This window comes from Pan paniscus, chromosome 7 (assembly GCF_029289425.2).
Source record: "Pan paniscus chromosome 7, NHGRI_mPanPan1-v2.0_pri, whole genome shotgun sequence".
Classification (NCBI taxonomy): domain Eukaryota; kingdom Metazoa; phylum Chordata; class Mammalia; order Primates; family Hominidae; genus Pan; species Pan paniscus.
The window spans coordinates 17,771,220-17,789,936 of record NC_073256.2 but is presented as its reverse complement, the minus strand read 5'-3'; the positions used below and the strand labels follow the sequence as shown (position 1 = coordinate 17,789,936).

General features: G+C 40.3%; 1 protein-coding gene across 2 annotated transcripts in view; it reads left to right on the top strand.

Annotated features, from left to right (window-relative positions):
- Window positions 1-18,717, top strand: part of CSMD1 (CUB and Sushi multiple domains 1) — a 2,070,470-nt gene that overhangs the window by 2,013,880 nt on the left and 37,873 nt on the right. For both annotated transcript variants that reach the window (XM_034966977.3, XM_034966976.3), the window contains exons 55-56: window positions 13,529-13,717; window positions 17,708-17,881. In XM_034966977.3, coding sequence (XP_034822868.1) covers window positions 13,529-13,717; window positions 17,708-17,881 — 363 coding nt within the window. The remainder of the gene's footprint in view (window positions 1-13,528; window positions 13,718-17,707; window positions 17,882-18,717) is intronic.

The following is an 18,717-nucleotide window of genomic DNA, read 5'->3' as shown; positions in this document are numbered from 1 at the left end:
GTGTTACAGAAATTTAAATAATGTATATAACCTAAAAGCTCTAAATTTATCAGAGTGCCATGTGTATTAAGAACTATTTTAGCATTGCGATTTTAAGTGGAAGAACATTGAGTGTCTTAATGTAGTTTGTACATAAAGTAATAAATACCCTTAATGCCACACCCTAGAAATAATTGGCCTGTTGAAGGACAAGACAATAAGAAAATCACCTTTTAGATGATGTATATTGTATAAGGCTTTGCTGCCAAAAGATATGAGCCCAAGTTTATCTGAATTGGTATATCTGCAGCAGCAGTCAATTCCTATTGCTAATATACCCTATGGAAAGCAATCTACAACTGAAGGGAAAAGATCACATTAAAATGTGGGAAAGGCGGTGGATAAAGAAACACCAGAGCAGTTCTGCGCTTCCCTGGGACGATGCCTCTGACCAATAAGCTCAGCTAACAGATGCGAAGTTTCAAACTATCTCATTTACTCAATACTTTCCATAGCTCTGGGCCCATGTGCTGTAGGTGAATACTTCTGAACAAATATATGGGGATTATCATCGCTTCTCGCTCTTCCAGGGTAGAGAGCATCTTACATTCATAACAAAATCCTCAAAGTTCCTTTGTTCTCACTCTCCCCAGAAAGCAGGCTTCTATCGTGTCTTATTTAGGAGCGAGGAGGAATGGAATCGCTCACAGAGGTGTCCCTAGTTTCTTGCTCAAAACCTCCTGCTTTCGCCGATAATGTGGGTGGTCTGGTCAGCTTGAAAATTAGCAAGTCGATCGTATAGTCTATATAGTATTATTATATAATAATGGGTTCGTAGAGAGAGGCTCACTTGTAAAGTCAGGGGCTATGGAAAATGGGGGATGGGTTTAGGGGATACCCTGAAATGTGTCAACCGGAGCTGAATGAAATCTTGTCCCACTGTCTCTAGCACCAGGAGGCTTTGCTATACATGAAGTATTTATTGCACACTGTGCTAAATATGGCTGAAAGAATCACGTTAACTCATTCAGCTCTCAGAGGAATACATGAAATCCGCACATCTACAAGAAACCAAGAGGACCGGAATGGCGATGGGAAGACAGATATTAGTGTCAGCCTCTTGCTCATGCAGCTGCAAGGACTTAAGGAAAGATTCAACAGCTTTAATCAAACTCTATTCTCTTCCTTGTGTGACAGAAAATAAATTGCATGACTGAAGGAACGATTGAGAATGAATGCCCACAAATGTTGTCCCAGTTACCTCCACACAGGGGGACAGCATAATTATGTCTTCACATCTTAGGTGTATCAGAACATTCTGTATCCATCCCCCTAGAGCCTTCTAGGCCATGCAATGCAACATTTGTTGAGCACCTACTATATCCTAAATGATGTGCTAGATACCATCAATACAATTATTCGTGTCTTTAAGTAGATAACTATGCAGACGACCAGAGGAGTTTGCTAGCTAGGAAGACTCACCCAATCTGCCGTGGCATCTGTCCATTGGACACAAAACTTGTTCTTGCAGAGTGAGAGATTAACTGAACTCAAAAGAGTGGGCTTTTAAGTATCAAAAGCTTTTTTTGTATGTAGGTTCCACTTTCTTCTAATTTATCCCAAGGAAGAGAAGAAGAAATTAAAAACACCTCACATTTATTCATCATTCTCTGTATCCCAGATACTGTCTCTGGTCCACTAGATACCACGTCTGTTGCACAGCTTAAACAAATTCGTTGATGCATTTTAAACTCTTCAGGATTAATGTAGCCTTCATTTTTTAAACTTCTTGCCTTTTCCTAGAAAAATAGAAACAAACTTAATTTTAAAAACTGCTTTTTCAAATATATCTGATGAAGCAGGGGATGGAGGAGGAGGTTAATGGACCATCATTGGCATGTCATGTTGATTAGAAGTCCCTGGATCATCCCTAGCTTTCTGCCTGCTTTAGTTTTTTATTATTCCATTTTGTTTTGTTTTGTTTTATTTCAGAACTAAGATTCAATCTAGTACACAGAATTTATATGCATGTTATTAAAACAGGAAAAAACAATATTTCAAAGAGGACAGACTCATAAAGATGGTGAAGCTTCAGGAAGCAATGGCATAAAACTCAAAAACCTCAAGTTAAAAAAAAGCAGCTGAACAAAATTGCCAGGATTCTTGCTGTTTACTGCAATATGGTCTGATTCTTACTGTGTGTGCTTTTAAAAATATTCTCACAAGAGTTGTAGGCTGTTGTATCTCACATAAGTGTGCTGTTGTCTTTGCATTCTTTTCCCAACTACTTCCTAAGATTCTCAAGTGTGTAATCTGGAGGACTCATTGAGTGTGACCCTGGTGCAGCACTTAGTTAATGGCACAAAACAGAGACCCCATCCCAAATTTTGAAACAGAGCCCCAGGTAAATCTGTGCTACTGTGAGGCGGAATTAGACACAGATTTCTACAACATCCACCTCACCCTTGGTAGCCTGCTTATTCTCAGGTTCAACCCTTCTCAGGATGAAGCTCTATCCAGCCCTGCAGTGCTTGTGATCAATTAGAAAACTCAGATTTAGGAGACTAAAGAAAATTCATTATACTCAACCCAGTAACACTATCTTTGCATATAACATTAAAAAATAAATAAAAGAAGGTATCCCTTTTATTAGTAGTAGTATCTTTCTGGATGAAATAATTTATACAGTTGAAGATGTCATAAGAAGGAATGAAAACAAGCATCTTCAGGTTTATTTTGAGAATCACATTTTCCTACTCTCCTGGAGGCCCATATTTCCCTAGAGGAGCTTTCTTGGAAACTTTGTCCCCTGTTCTAAACTATGTGTCACTATGCCTAAGAGTTGAGCCAGTTCAGTGAGGGACCAGTTAGATTTACCAGGTCTCACGTCGTTTCAGGATGATTCACATACTGTTTCCCTGCTTTGTCTAATAATTTGTGTATTGCATGCAAACATTAAGATATTATTTTTTCTTTTCTTGTCATAATTTTATAGGATTGGGTGTTTAGACACATGTAAAACATGTGTCCAGATACGCTTATGTACATAAGCATAAAGAAAATTAAGAAAATATGGGGTTAGTGAATGTTCTGTTAGGGTAGAGGAATCAAAAAGGAAACAACCACAAAAACTTCACTAAAGAATCATTATGGGTTTAGTTGTACTAAAGTGTTAATGAAAAATGGGATATAATAACATATTCTCAAAATGTTAAAATAGTAAAATTTTAAAATGAAAGGAAATGTAAGCTAATGTTAAAATAGCTAAAATAGTTATTTTAATAACTGGGGAAGATAGGTTTTAGGAAAAATAGCTAAGGCATGTGGGGCTTAATACCTAGGTGATGGGTTGACAGGTGCAGCCAACCCCCATGGTACACATTTACCTATGGAACAAACCTGCACATCCTGCACATGTATGGCAGAACTTAACATAAATGAACCAATTGCAGTGATGTGACTTAACAAAGCTCCTCTTGGGCTTAAGGAAGTGGATGGGAGGGAGCTTGCCAAGAGCAGGAGGTTGGTGTGAGCCCAGGGACCCTGAGACTCCAGTCTCCCCGAAGCTGCCCTTATGCGCGCCGCTGGCAGGGTGTGTCCCCTGGCACAGAGGGAAACGGTGATGAACCCGCATCACTCTTGTGCTTAGGGAAGGCCCCTCTTATGGGGGCATTCATCCTCCGATTTTATGTTAACTTAAAAGTCATGTGTTCATTTCTCATAATGCAGTGTACATTCCTTACAGCAAAAATTGTGAGTTATATCCGAAGAGAAGTACTGTATCAATCATCTTTCAAAATAGTAGTGAATACGCTTTGATTTTTAGAAAAGGTATTGTAGATTTTATTGCATTTTATGTATTTCTTATATATATAGAAATATACTTCTTTATATATTTCTTATATATATAGAAATATACTTCTTTATATATTTCTTATATATATTTATGTATATATTATATAGAAACAAATATATTTCTGTTTCTTATATACTTATATATTTCTTATTTATATATATGATATATACACACATAAGCTTACATATAATTCCTATGGACTCTTTTATAACCTGCCTTTTTATGTAATCATATATCATGAAGAATTTTTCATGTCAAGAATTATCCTTATAAAATTAATACCTCTTTAATTAAAATTTTAATAGCTCATAGAGTTAACTTGCCTTTCTTCTTGACCTGCAAATGCTAAATGCCCTTAATATAAGCTGTTTATTATTTTATCAGTAAAATATGATAGAAAAATACATCCAAAGCCTGGAAATAATATAGTTGGAGAGACCATTAAGAATTAGTTCTAACTTTGCCTTAGGGCTGAGTTAAAATCAGTTAAGAGGGAATGTACTTGCAAGAGTCTCTGAAGTCAAGATGTAAATATCATGGTGTAGAGAATTTGCATATGCCACTTACTTGTGTTATTAGGTCGATGCAAAAGTAATTGCGGTTTTTGCTATTGCTGTAGCAAAAACCGCAATTACTTTTGCACCAAATTAATATTTCCTGCAATGTTTTTCCTTTGCATTAGGCATATTTTCTTTGGTAAAAAATGAACTAGAGAGCCGGGCGCGGTGGCTCACACCTGTAATCCCAGCACTTTGGGAGGCTGAGGCAGGCGAATCACGAGGTCAGGAGATCAAAACCATCCTGGCTAACAGAGTGAAAACCCGTCTCTACTAAAAATACAAAAAATTAGCTGAGCGTGGTGGTGGGCACCTGTAGTCCCACCTACTCGGGAGACTGAGGCAGGAGAATGGTGTGAACCCGGGAGGCGTAGCTTGCGGTGAGCTGAGATCGCGCCATTGCACTCCAGCCTGGGTGAGCCAGAGTGAGACTCTGTCTCAAAAAAAAAATAAAAAATAAATGAACTGGGGAAAATATTAATATCTGTGTAGGACTTAGAGGGAGTGTTGCTGAGTAGAGAAAACACAGTCTTAGGGATTGATCTGGTATGCGTTTGCACCCACACCACCTAGTCCTAGCTGCAGGTCTTACAGTTCATGCTCGACTTCCTGGGAGAACAGCAGTTTTCTTAGATGAAGAATCAAGGAAGTGGTAGCCACAGTACCCTCTTCATAGGTTTTTGAGAGCTCTAGATAAACCAATGCTTGGCCAAGTGCCTGGCAGACAGTGAGTCCTCAGGGAATCTGAATTTCCTCTTCAAAGTTTATATTATCGCAGGAAAGTCAGGCAATCAATTACAATTGTCAATTACAATAAATTATAACGTATTTCTTTTATCACACCTAAAAGCCAAAACTGTAGCTGTAACCTAGTTATCAGTTATTGATAAAAGATAAAAATATGTAACTTTCACATATTTGAAAATAGTCATTTTTTTAGTTGTTGTTACTGTGTTTTCCCTGTGGCCAGCAATCTTGTTTAATTTAATATTGGTTCATTCAGTTAGTGAACAAATCCAGAAATATGTATTGTATGCAATATACTGACTATTGCATAGTTAGTTGTATTTTTGTACTCTAAACTTTCTTTAATTTATTCTATTGAAAAGTTGTAAAAAATCATATTATTACATAATCATATTACAAAAAAATTTTTATGACTGCTTTTTAAAAATGTATTGAACTAATTTTTATGCCTTTTCCTGACTGCCCGAGAATTTACTTGGCTATTTTTACATTACAAAGCATAGTTTCTTGTTTAGTTTTTTTCTGTTCATGATCAAGTTTTTAATACACTTTAAAATAAACTAAGAAAGAAGAAGGAAAAGGAATGAACACCAAAAAGAAACTTAAACAGGGTTTAAGTTTTTAAAAAATAGCAAAATATGGAGAAAGTTTTCTCCTTCCCTGCCTTCCTTCCTTCCTTCCTTCCCCTCTCACTCCCTCCCTTCCTCCCTTCTTTCATGGAGACTTTTCTCCCTCCCTCCCTCCCTCCGTCCCTCCCTCCCTTCTTTCCTTCCTTCCTTCTTTCCTTCCTTCCTTCCTTCCTTCTTTCCTTCCTTCCTTCTTCCATGGAGACAGTTTTCTCCCTCCCTCCGTCTCTCCCCTTCCGCCTCCCCTTTCCCTTCCCCTTCCCCTTTCCCTTCCCCTTCCCCTTCCCTTCCCTCCCCTCCCTCTTCCCTTCCCTCCTTCTTCCCTCCCCTCCCCTTCCCTTCCCTTCTTTCTTTTCTATCATAATATGCAAAGAATGTAGAAGGAGCAGTTCAGAAGCCACTGGGGCCTCCTGGAGCACATTTCCGGTTTCCTTGTAGAATAAATTGAAAGTACCAGACCCCTCCACCTGTTGCTCTGGACAGCTATTGTTAAGACAAAGCAACTTCTTAAGGCCTTGCCTGATTTCCCACTGAGCTCCTTGAGTGAAGCTGAGTCACCCTCTCCTATGACTTTCTTCCTTGTATGTCAATCAGTTGACAATGTTTGTTTGAACAGAGCCCTTTAAACTTTCTCAGTTATAATTCATTGAAGATTTTTTTTAAGAAAACTAAAATTTCAGAAGAAAACTATAAGGAGTATTGCCCATATATTGCCTATGCATTGTGTAATTTAGTGACTTTGTATAGAACCTTTGTAAGGAAAGTGGTGAAGCAGTGTAGCAGTATCACACCACAGTCTCCTGCCTCACGTGGTGAAACAGTGTAGCAGTATCACACCACAGTCTCCTCCCTCACGTGGTGAAGCAGTGTAGCAGTATCACACCACAGTCTCCTCCCTCACTTGGTGAAACAGTGTAGCAGTATCACACCACAGTCTCCTCCCTCACGTGGTGAAACAGTGTAGCAGTATCACACCACAGTCTCCTGCCTCACGTGGTGAAACAGTGTAGCAGTATCACACCACAGTCTCCTCCCTCACGTGGTGAAACAGTGTAGCAGTATCACACCACAGTCTCCTGCCTCACGTGGTGAAACAGTGTAGCAGTATCACACCAGTCTCCTGCCTCGTGGTGAAACAGTGTAGCAGTATCACACCAGTCTCCTGCCTCACGTGGTGAAGCAGTGTAGCAGTATCACACCAGTCTCCTTCCTCACTTATATGTGGAAATATCATGTGTTTTGCGTGTTCCTGAACTAGGCAGAAGCTAGTGATACAGGCATGATGGGGCCACAGGATTCTTTTTGAAAACAAAATAAAGCTTTGAACATGGTATATTTCCAGTCTGCTTACAGAATTAAGGTTTCTATATTCTGTACACAATTTTTGTGACATAAAGATTGTGTCACAGTTTATATTGGGACATATATTTATTTTGAGTCGCTTTGAGGCCAATGATCGTCTTAAAATAATGGTTTTTCTGCCAAAATTTTAAGCTCAGGTCTGATTTGTTCCAGTATCTGTTCAGAGTTAACTGTTAACTTAAAATTCAAACTTAAAGAAGTTATACTTTAAAACATTTTCAATGTATTTTTTAAGTTGGGTATGTAAACCTCTTGTCCGGGTGATGGGTAGTCAAACGTGTTGGATTAAATACGTGCATAAATATGTGTGAGTTAAAAAACACCAACAGAATCTGAAGTCGATGGTGGTATAGACGATTGAAAAGTTTATTACCTCCAAACCCATGTGCTTTGCACGGGATGCTGGGCTTGTTGGGATTCCTGACTTCCTAGACCCAAAATTACCACTATGTGTCTCTGACAACTTCTATTTGCTCATCTTCGCTGGCCGTTCATCCAGCACTCATGAAGTAAAAGAATAAGGCCAGGCGCGGTGGCTGATGCCTGTAATCCCAGCACTTTGGGAGCCCAAGGTGGGTGGATCACGAGGTCAGGAGTTCAAGACCAGCCTGACCAATATGGTGAAACCCTGTCTGTACTAAAAATACAAAAATTAGCCGAGCATGGTGGCGGATGCCTGTAATCACAGCTATTCAGGAGACTGAGACAGGAGAATCTCTTGAACCAGGGAGGCGGAGGTTGCAGTGAGCCAAGATCATGCCACTGCACTCCAGCCTGGGCAACAGAGCAAGACGTGGTCTCGGGGGAAAAAAAACAAAGTAAATAAATAGCCTCAACGCACAGGTTTCTTTAAATCCCATGCTCCTCCCAGCATCCTACCTCTCCCTCCTGTGTGTTTGCTCAGCTCCCGGTCACTGCTGTTGAGGGTTGCCCCAGTGAGCGAAATTTGACAGACGTGGATCAGACGTTTCCTGTGAATCCGATTTGAGGCAGCGACATAAACGGATGGTCTCTCAGTGCACCTCCAAATGTATGGAAAGTTAGTTGCCTTTTATTCTCAGAATGTCACTCACAGCCATTTAACAACAGAACTTGCACTAAGTTGGTTTTTTTTTTTTTTTCTTAGTAATTAACAGTTTTCTATTTGCTCAGGGAACAGGAGTTACCAGTTCATACTATAACAGTGTATTTCTGCCAATTTTGCTTAATATTAATTTTTAATTTCACATAAAAGCTTAGCCCATAGCATTTAGCTTTTAAAGTTTAATCTGACAGTTTCGATTTTACTTTTCCTTTTTGTGTAATAATTATATTGAAATTTAAAAACTAAGCTTTATTTCCATGGTTTGCCTTTCAAAATAAACACACATAAGAACAAATTTGGCCCCAGGCAGAGCTTCTACAAAAATAAGAAGTTAGGCACGACCTCGATCATAGTTGCTTATACTTTCTTTAAAAACTATTGTGCTTGTAGGAAAGAGTGCTGATGCCAAAGACTGGGAAGTGCTTTACTTTGGGTTACGATTAGATTTACAATTTTTTACCAAATTTTGGATATACAAGTGAAAGTCCACGGTTCTGCTCTAATCATCTCAGAGCCTTCAGGTAAAGCCTTATCTATAATTATCGTTAAGTAATACATTTTAATGAATAAATAAATGAAGTTAAAAATATACAACAGAAAGACTGGGCGAGGTGGCTCACACCTGCAATCCCGGCCCTTTGGGAGGCTGAGGCAGGCGGATCACGAGGTCAGGAGATAGAGACCATCCTGGCTAATACAGTGAAACTCTGTCTCTACTAAAAATACAAAAAATTAGCCAGGCATGGTGGCGGGCACCTGTAGTCGCAGCTACTCGGGAGGCTGAGGCAGGAGAGTGGCATGAACCCAGCAGGTGGAGCTTGGAGTGAGCCGAGATTGTGCCACTGCACTCCAGCCTGGGAGACAGAGCAAGACTCCATCTCAAAAAAAAAAATATATGTATGTATATATATATATATCAGAAATAGATTCTGTTTAATATAAGAGCTGATTGTGAAAAATTTTTCTGAGAACAACAGATGGAACTTGGAATTACATTATCTAATTAAAAAACAGTTGAAGTGTTCATGGTGTTTCCTCATCACATAACAGGCTGGAATCGAATAGATACGAATCCTGCAAAGTTATGTTAGGCGTCGTCTGCCCGAAGCGCCCAGCATCCGTGCCATGCAGAGGACACCAGACTCTTGTGTGATGCCCTGTTACTGCCCTTCAGCTTAGAGCCAAGCTGCCTAGAAGAGACCAGTGTGCAGACAGGTGGCTTCGTTTCTATTGATCAACAGCTGGAGAAGGAACCTGGGATGGGAATTATCACGTTTCTCTGTCATTAGGGAGATTTTCAGGAAAACACTGCCATTGCTTTGGGTTCTGGAAAGAAGCGAGGATGTGGAGCACACCTTGCTTCCTGTCCCCAAGAAGGGAATTAAAAGGGAAACAGCTGGTTAGTGAGCACATGGCAGGACAGGGCAGCTCCTGGAGGTGGAGCCGCGGTCAGAGTGCGGGTGCTTTGCTGAGACCTACTACGGTGTGAGGCATGCCACGGGAACAGTGATCCGTCATAGAGCTGGCAAAACTGCTCAAATAATTCACCATCAAATCTCAAAACACAGTGTTTTCAGGCTTCCTTCATCAGGCGATCAGTACGTTCACTTAACTGAGAATGGGGACATTACTGGATAGGAAGGACCTCCATGATCCTCAAGAAAGTTTGAAAAAGAATAAACAATAGGACCTTATGTTTATCCATATTTGCTTTTCGTTTGTTTGTTTGTTTTTTGAGACAGAGTCTCGCTCTGTCACCCAGGCTGGAGTGCAGTGGCATGATCTCGGCTCACTGCAGCTTCCGCATCCTGGGTTCAAGCAATTCTCCTGCCTCAGCCTCCTGAGTAGCTGGAATTACAGGCCCCTGCCACCACGCCTGGCTAATTTTTGTATTTTTAATAGAGATGGGGTTTCACCGTGTTGGCCAGGCTGGTCTCGAACTCCTGACCTCAAATGATCTGCGCACCTTGGCCTCCCAAAGTGCTGGGATTACAGGTGTGAGCCACCGCACCTGGCCTGTTACCCATATTCGTATGTCAACTTGAGCATCTTTAAGAAGACATCTCTGAGTAAGGAGTGTATATAGAGTAGAGAAAATAGCTTAATGAGTCACCTCTAGAATCCTATCAAGGGCTAAGATTTCCAGCTGGTCCTCTCCAGGAAAAAGGGATGGGATGCAACTGGGATTCCTGTCACCAAGGAATGCTGATGCCTTTTATTATTATGCTATACCAGACATGTGTTCAGGAGTCCTGATTCTTATGTATTTCTAGTTCAATTGTCATTGTGACTTTGGACCTGTTATTGATCCTGGTATTAATTTCTTCTTTTACCTTTCCACATACCCAGCTTTTGCCACAGAACACAGCCTGTGTGTTCATTTGAACTTCTCCCTGCTGGGCTGAATGTATATAAGACATCATGTTCTCATTCCTCCCAGCTGACAAAATCCACGCTGAGCTGAATGTATATAAGACATCAGTGTTCTCATTCCTCCCAGCTGACAAAATCAGGTTCCATGTCAGGTTTTCACACTTGGAAATCAAGTCTTAGTGTATTAGGCATTAAGATGTTAAGATGAGGTGCAGCCGTCTAGAGTGAGCCTCTTTATTTCTTTCTGACGCATTACCCTATACTTAACAGCATGTCATGAACCAGGTCTGGAGTGGCTGCAGGTGGGGCTGACATATCTCCGCACCATGAACTTCACTGGCCATTTCTCCTTCTAGTTTACAAACCAATAGCTCACCTGTCACTCACATAAGCCTCTTTCCACCAGATCCCTGGATAGGAATTGTTCACATAGAAAATGAGAAAACAAATACAGATGGGAAAGGTGCTTGTGTGGATTGGTTGGTCACTAACAAACTCTTCTGGCAGATAAATTCTTCTCTGTACGGTAAAACACACCCATTTGCAACAATGGTATGGAAGTTCTATCATGGACAAATAAATCAAATTATTCCTGCCCCGTTTTTCCTCCAGCACATAGTTGCAGCTGTATCTCCTATTGGAGCCTCAGAATTAAATAGGAAGCAACATAAAAAAAGACTTCTGACTGCAACTCTATGTAGGACTGAAAAAGTGCATGAGAAGATTTAGAGTATTTGTATCCATGCTTCTTCCATTTTAGGATCCACTGAGTTTCCCCACGTGGGGCTCAAGGAATATTTATTGCTTTCAAACATTTTTTACTGCTCAAAATATTTTAAGGGTAGTGAACTAGGTAAAGGAAAGGGTAGGAACTTAGGGCTTAGCATTTTAATACACATCCTCCAAGCAATTCTAATGCAATGTAAGGTTGCAAAATGATTTGCAAGAAAGAGGGGTTTATTGTCTCCTACGCACCTCTTTCCATGGCAAGAGTGACCCTTAAAGAGAATTTTAGTCCTTAGTTTCAGAGCAAGGTTATGAAACTCACATATTGTAAATCCCCCTTCACCAGCCGTGGTGGAACTCAGAGAATATTTGGTTCTCTGCCTGCAAGGAGAAGGGTGTGACTGGATCCTCTTGTTAGTGCACCAATAAATAAATCTCTGCCAGTGAACCTTTAAGAGAGGCTTGGCCAAAGAGAAGATGAAAATGATAAGGAGGAGGAGAAAGAGAAGGAGGAGGAGAAAGAGAAGGAAGAGAGGGATGGAAGAAGAGGAGGAGGAGGAAGAAAAGGAGGAGGAGAAAGAGAAGGAAGAGAGGGATGGAAGAAGAGGAGGAGGAGGAGAGGACAAGGAGGTGGAGGAGGAGAAGAAGGAAGAGGAGGAGGAAGAAAGGACATAGAGGTGGAGGAGGAAATGGAGGAGGAGGAGAAATGGTGGCATCAGCTCAATCTGGCCTTTGGCATCCCGGGGCCATTTGGTTTCTCTCGGGCATCCTAGTGGGAGATGGTCAAAGTCTTCCACTCATTTCTCCTAAGTGGCTTTCTCTGCTTTGATTACAAACACAGTTTGAAATTATTTTTGGACAGTCTCCTAAGAGCAACATAAGCACAAACATAAACACAAAAATATCTTTAGTGTTCCAGCCGGGGACTGTCCGTCTACTTATGAAAGTATGGCATGGGGGAGCTGATTCCATCTCTTATGCTTGATGTAAGAATGGGACGATGTGGGTGTCTTCCAGGTTATACAAATAATCACATTTTCAAGTTAATTAGAATTTCTCACATTAGGTAATTCCTGCTATTTCAGAGATTTGGTTACAATTGTATTGCAGATACATGCCCTGTAGGGGCATGTACATGCCTTAAAAATTATTTGCCCGAACTTCACACATGGCTTTTTGTTTGTTTTGGCTTTTTTGATTCAAAAGAACTCAAGACTTTCTTCTATAAACTCAGGGGTGTTTTAGGAAGCACAGAACATTATTCTACTGCACTAAAAGGGAACACTGTAAGCCTTGATTCTGCCCTCTGCCTCCCTTTTTTGAATAGAGAAGAAATAAAACGCACAGTTTGGGTACAGGGTTTGTCTTCAGCTTCTGGGACTCGTGATGTGCAGAGGCCGCCCGAGATTCATTTGCACAGTGCTTTTCTGAGCCAGAAATATCTGAAGAGACTGTGGCCTCTGGAACAGCTGCCTCATTCACTGGTGGGGTGGGTCAAAGCATGAGGTAATCAGAGTTCTTTCTTTTCCTCTGCACCTGCAAAAGCACATCGCTAATTCCCTCACAGACGCTAACAGGCATTCAGGCTAATGCCTTTCAGAGGAACCAGAGCATGTCCCGCATGCCGCAGAAGACTGCCTCACCACCGGGCCTGTTTCTAAAAGGAGAAGAGGCCTAAGTCAGAGGCTGGCTTGATTTGCATTTCTGTTAGGTGTTGATGGAATAATTGTCATTTTTAGTTGCGTTCTACATAGAGCAAAATTATTTTAGGCACACATATTAAAGCACTAATGCAAGTAGGTGTGTATGTGTGTTGGGGGTAATTAACTGCTGTGCCACAGACTGTTCTAAAACACCACACTTGAGTAAAAATATTTAAACGAACCTCAGCTAGTTCTATTTGACCATTATTAGAACACAAAAACTTAACCAAGGAAACTAATTTCAGAATTTACGTTGAATAAACGTTACTAGGAAATAGAGGAAATTAGCCTCACATGAAAATTGCTATCATGGTCGACCAGTTCTTGACACCTCTTGAAAAAGAGTGGCCCAAAGCGGAGAATTCATCTTGAGAGTGGAATTTCATGAGCCTCAGCCATCATGTTGTCAGTTTCTGAACTTTCTAAAGTGATGAGGAATTCGCCTTCATTTCTGATCTCTTTTGTTGTTATTTCTAGCTGTTTCTAAATGGTGTGTGAAATGTTTTATTTTCTAGTGGTGAACTGTTCCGATCCAGGCTTTGTGGAAAATGCCATTCGTCACGGGCAACAGAACTTCCCTGAGAGTTTTGAGTATGGAATGAGTGTCCTGTACCATTGCAAGAAGGGATTTTACTTGCTGGGATCTTCAGCCTTGACCTGTATGGCAAATGGCTTATGGGACCGATCCCTGCCCAAGTGTTTGGGTAAGTCAGGGTTATTCCCAATTTCTGTGCACAGACCCCTGCAAGGTCACCATCAGCAGAAAATTCCGTAAGTATATTTAAAAGGCACTGAATTTTAATTCCTTCTGTCCTCCCATCACCAATTGTAGGAGTTTTTATGATAGCTGTAGATAGAGTGGCCAGAAATCACCAAATACAACTTCAGCAAATTTGAAGGGTCGGGGGATGCTGGTATGCTCAGGAGAAATGACCCAGGTTATTGGATGCCACTTGGACCATGATGCCTTTATCTGTTTTTCTCATGGCTTGCCTTCAGCCTCAGCCTACCAGGTAGGCCTGGTCCACACAGCTCAGACACGGCAGCCAGGACCTCCCCGCCAGGCGTCTTACTCTCGCTCAGCCCAGGTGGGCGAAGTGCTCTGGTGTGGAGTTTCTGTCTGTTGACCTGGCATCTATGGCCAAAGAAGGGAGTGCTGTGAGACCTGATTGGGTTTTGTGAGCATTCCTGGTACAGTCCATGGTGACTACAATAAAAACCTCATATCCTTTGGGTATATACCCAGTAGTGGGATTGCTGGGTCAAATGGTATTTCTTATTCTAGGTCTTTGAGGAATCACTACACTGTCTTCCAAAATGATTCAACTAATTTACATTCCACCAACAGTGTAAAATCATTCCTATTTCTCCACAGCCTCGCCAGCATCTGTTGTTTCTTGACTTTTTAATAATTGCCATTCTGACAGGCATGAGATGGTATTTCATTGTAGTTTTGATTTGCATTTCCCTTATGATCAGTGATGTTGAGCTTTTTTCATATGTTTACTGGCCACATAAATGTCTTCTTTTGAGAAGTGTCTGTTCATGTCCTTTGCCCACTTTTTAATGGGGTTGTTTTTTTCTTGTAAATTTGTTTAAGTTCCTTGTAGATTCTGGATATTAGACCTTTGTCAGATGGATAGATTGCAACAATTTTCATCCATTCTGTTGGTTGTGTGTTCACTCTGAGGATAGTTTCTTTTGCAGTGCTAAAGCTCTTTAGTTTAGTTAGATCCCGTGATACATGCATGCGTATGTTCACTGCAGCACTATTCACAATAACAACACATGGAATCAACCCAAGTGCCCATCAGTAAAACACTGAGTAAAGAAAATGTGGTACATACACACCATGGAACATGATGCAGCCATAAAAAAGAATGAGATTCTGTCCTTTGCAGAGACATGGATGGAGCTTGGAAGCCATTATCCTCTGCAAACTAATGCAGGAACAGAAAACTAAACACCACAAATTGTCACTTATAAGTAGGAGCTGAACACATAGACACAGGGAGAGGAACAACACTCACTAAGGCCTGTCAGTAGGGCAGGCAGAGGGAGAGCATCAGGATAAATAGCTAATGCATGTGGGGCTTAGTACCTAGGTGATGGATTGATAGGTGCAGTAAACCACCATGGCACACATTTCCCTGCCTAAGAAACCTGCACATCCTGCACATGCATCCCAGAACTTAAATAAAAATAAAAAATAAATAAATGAATAAAGTTGTTATTAAATCTTTTTTCTTTCTTTCTTTTTTTTTTTAAAAAAACCCTCATATCCTGATAGTAATTGGCTTGTGAATTGAATCTTTAAATCAGGGGAAGGGATATGGCTCTGGAAAACGGATATGCTCTTCTGGGCAGAGAAAATTATAGACGATCGTTATGGCCCCTCTTACAGCCTTATTGTCAGTGTATTTTAGACCATGAAGATTAGTAAGAATATATCACTTTACCCAAATAGCCAAAGTCTTATTTTCTTTCACTTGAAAAAAAAAATCAGATTGGCTGTGAGCTAAAAGAGAATCATGTCTTAAGATCGTAGTCTGAAGATTTAGGAAAAGGTGTTACTCTCTTTAGTCTTTTTGAAATTAGGCAGAAGGAAAGCAATCCTTAAAATCAAAATCTGATCTTTGTCCTATGCATTTTACATCCATAAAGAAAGTGGAGGCCAGGTGCGGTGACTCACACCTGTAATCCCAGCATTTTGGGAGGCCAGGGAAGGTGGATCTCTTGAGGCCAGGAGTTCTAGATCAACTTGGACAACCTAGCCAGACTCCATGTCTATAAAAAATAAAATAAAAACTAGTGGGGCATGGTGGCACATGCCTATAGTCCCAGCACATTGGGAGGCTGAGGTGAGAGGATCACTTGAGGCCAGGAGTTACGATTGCACCACTGCACTCCAGGCTGGCCAGCAAACAAATCCCCATCTCTAAAAAAATAAAAATAGAAATGAGGAGGGAAATGGCACTTACATTATGAATCGGATCTACCACACACACAATAAAAGGGATAATGCCTCTTGCCTTTTCAGTTTTAGCATTGTGAAGTGTATTTTGAGAATGGGTTAGTGTTGCAGATTTTTGTTTTCTCCAAGTGAGTTTCCCTCACATTCCTCTAATCTACACAGAAACTCATCTCAATTTCTAACTTCAACAATTCAATTAATTCCTGTGGAGAACGACAGTGGTAACTTTCAAAAAAATTCTCAGCCTTTTGTAACAAAAAATGCATCTGTAAATGTGTTACGGTCTTCAAATTATGTCTGCATTCTCATCTTCCTTGCCTTCACACATGGGAATTTTTCATAGAAATTGGTTTAGTTTTGTTTTTGTCTTTCCCAGAAAATTTCTTTTATGTCTCCCCTGGCTTGTGTGAGACTTCCATTTGGTTTTGTACTGATGCTGATGTGCTTCAAGTCTCCAGGAGCTGGGGTTTAGCTGGCTCTCCTTTTCCGGGGTGGCCAGTTCACTCCGCTTGGTGTCATTAACAGTTGGAATTGTCGTCACTTTGGGAATCCAAAGATCTCAGGGTGCCTTTGCATTTCCATGCTCTAGAGCAGCTGAGCTCCCTGTCTGATTTTGCTGTGATATTGTTTCACTGAAGGTTAAAATTTAAATAAAATATAAATTTTATTTCACGTGGAAATTGTCGTTTATCCAGCGTTTCACTGTTTCAGGTCTCACTGGCTTCTTTTAAGGACTCTATGTGGATAAAATCTGGTTCTCCAATTAATCAATGTCCATGTAAGACAGAAAGTGACGGCTGATATGACTCGGGGGATGGCCATGGCTTCCAGGCGTTCAAATCTACCTCTCTGGTTGATAACCCTTCTGGGTGTCTCGTTACCAAATGGAATTACTCTAGGATACTAAAGCAGTCGCCTTTGAGTAATTCCTTGGTAGTCTCAAATCAGTTATTTTTGCATATAGATAAAAATTTGTCCATTGCTAGCCCTCATTTGATACTGTACAGTAAAGGAAAAATAAATCTTCACTATCCTATTTTAATCTGGATTACAGAATTTGCCTTTTTGAAGGATATTTATAAATAGAGTTTAGGCCTGATTTGGTATAATTTTAAGGAAATGAAGGGAAATACTGAGATTATTTTATAGAACAATTTGAGGAACAAATGAATCAATAATTGAGTATTATTATTTTACTTATACATATTAGACTGCCCCTTATTCAAAGAGTAATTGTTAGAATGGTTTTCATAGACATGTGAGCTTGAAGATTAAGCAGATTTGACAGAATCATGTCCCCAAGCAAAGCATATGATTGTCATATTAACTGAAAACATCCTGGAAATAGTTTTAATGGATCCACGTTACTTTCTCAAATTTCCTATAATACTGTTCATTTGGAATATAGTTAAGGGTCGATGGAAAAATGTAGGCAGTATGGCTGTCTCCTTGAAAATCCACATGTAAATTTCTACCGTAAGCAAAGCTACCTTAGCAAAACAAAAACTTCATAAACGGGACCTTTCCTTTTCAGTAAAGAAATAAGGGGAGGAAGTGTCATCTGAAAATTGGTATTTCTCACAAATTACATAAGTACCAGAATATTTAGGTGTTTTTCTTTAATAGATGATGTCAGTATGGGTGTCTGTATGGGAGATTTTCCAATACAAAGTGGTTTAACTGGAAGGATGTACTCAATTGTTTTATCTTTTTTCTGAAGCTATATCCTGTGGACACCCAGGGGTCCCTGCCAACGCCGTCCTCACTGGAGAGCTGTTTACCTATGGCGCCGTCGTGCACTACTCCTGCAGAGGGAGCGAGAGCCTCATAGGCAACGACACGAGAGTGTGCCAGGAAGACAGTCACTGGAGCGGGGCACTGCCCCACTGCACAGGTGAGGGGCTTACGAGTGAACTGACAGAATTACAGATGTCAAATAACTTTTCAGATAGTGATTTCAAATAATGATGATTTACAGTTATTCGAAAAGCCCTATAAGTATGCATTCATTTGAAATTAGTATTGCATTTCTAGCCAAATACGCCGCTCTTATAGATATTGTCTTCATCTTCGCAATAATCGTTAGACACCATTACTTTAAATGTTCTCCTCCGGGATTCTCAGGAGAGTCTGGATCTCGTTTGAGAGGACGCTTGCCGGCCATGGCTCCGTGTGTCCCTGTTCGCTCTTTATTCTTTTTTATGTGGTTAATTTTCCCTCCCTCTACCATCATTAACCGCATGGGTCCTCTTTGGAAAAAAAAATTATCTTTATTTTTTTCACGAATGTTTCTTAAACAACCAAAGTTCAGCGAACCAGCAACTCTGGACACAATTCTGAAGAACTAAACCTCTCCTTTGACTTTTTTTTTTTTTTTTTCACCTTCCCAGTTTACCTAAAGCCCCATTTTCCTTTTGCTCTCTACCTACCTTTTCAGTGAAGACTTGATGCATTTACCACTCCTGGCATTTTCCTCCTTCCAAAGGAAACGTCATGGATTCTCACAACCATATTTGAATAGGCTATTGTGAAGTTAGTAACACAGGAGCCACATCCTAAATTCTTTTCATTTTGGGGCTATCACAAAGAAATTCTTTCTTACAAGATTGCAGAATGTTGTGTAACCATAACTCATGTGAAACACAAATTTCAACAACTTTTCATTATCTTTAAGTGTGACAACTCTGCTTAAAACAAATCTAACACAATTGTGGATTGCCATATGTGTTT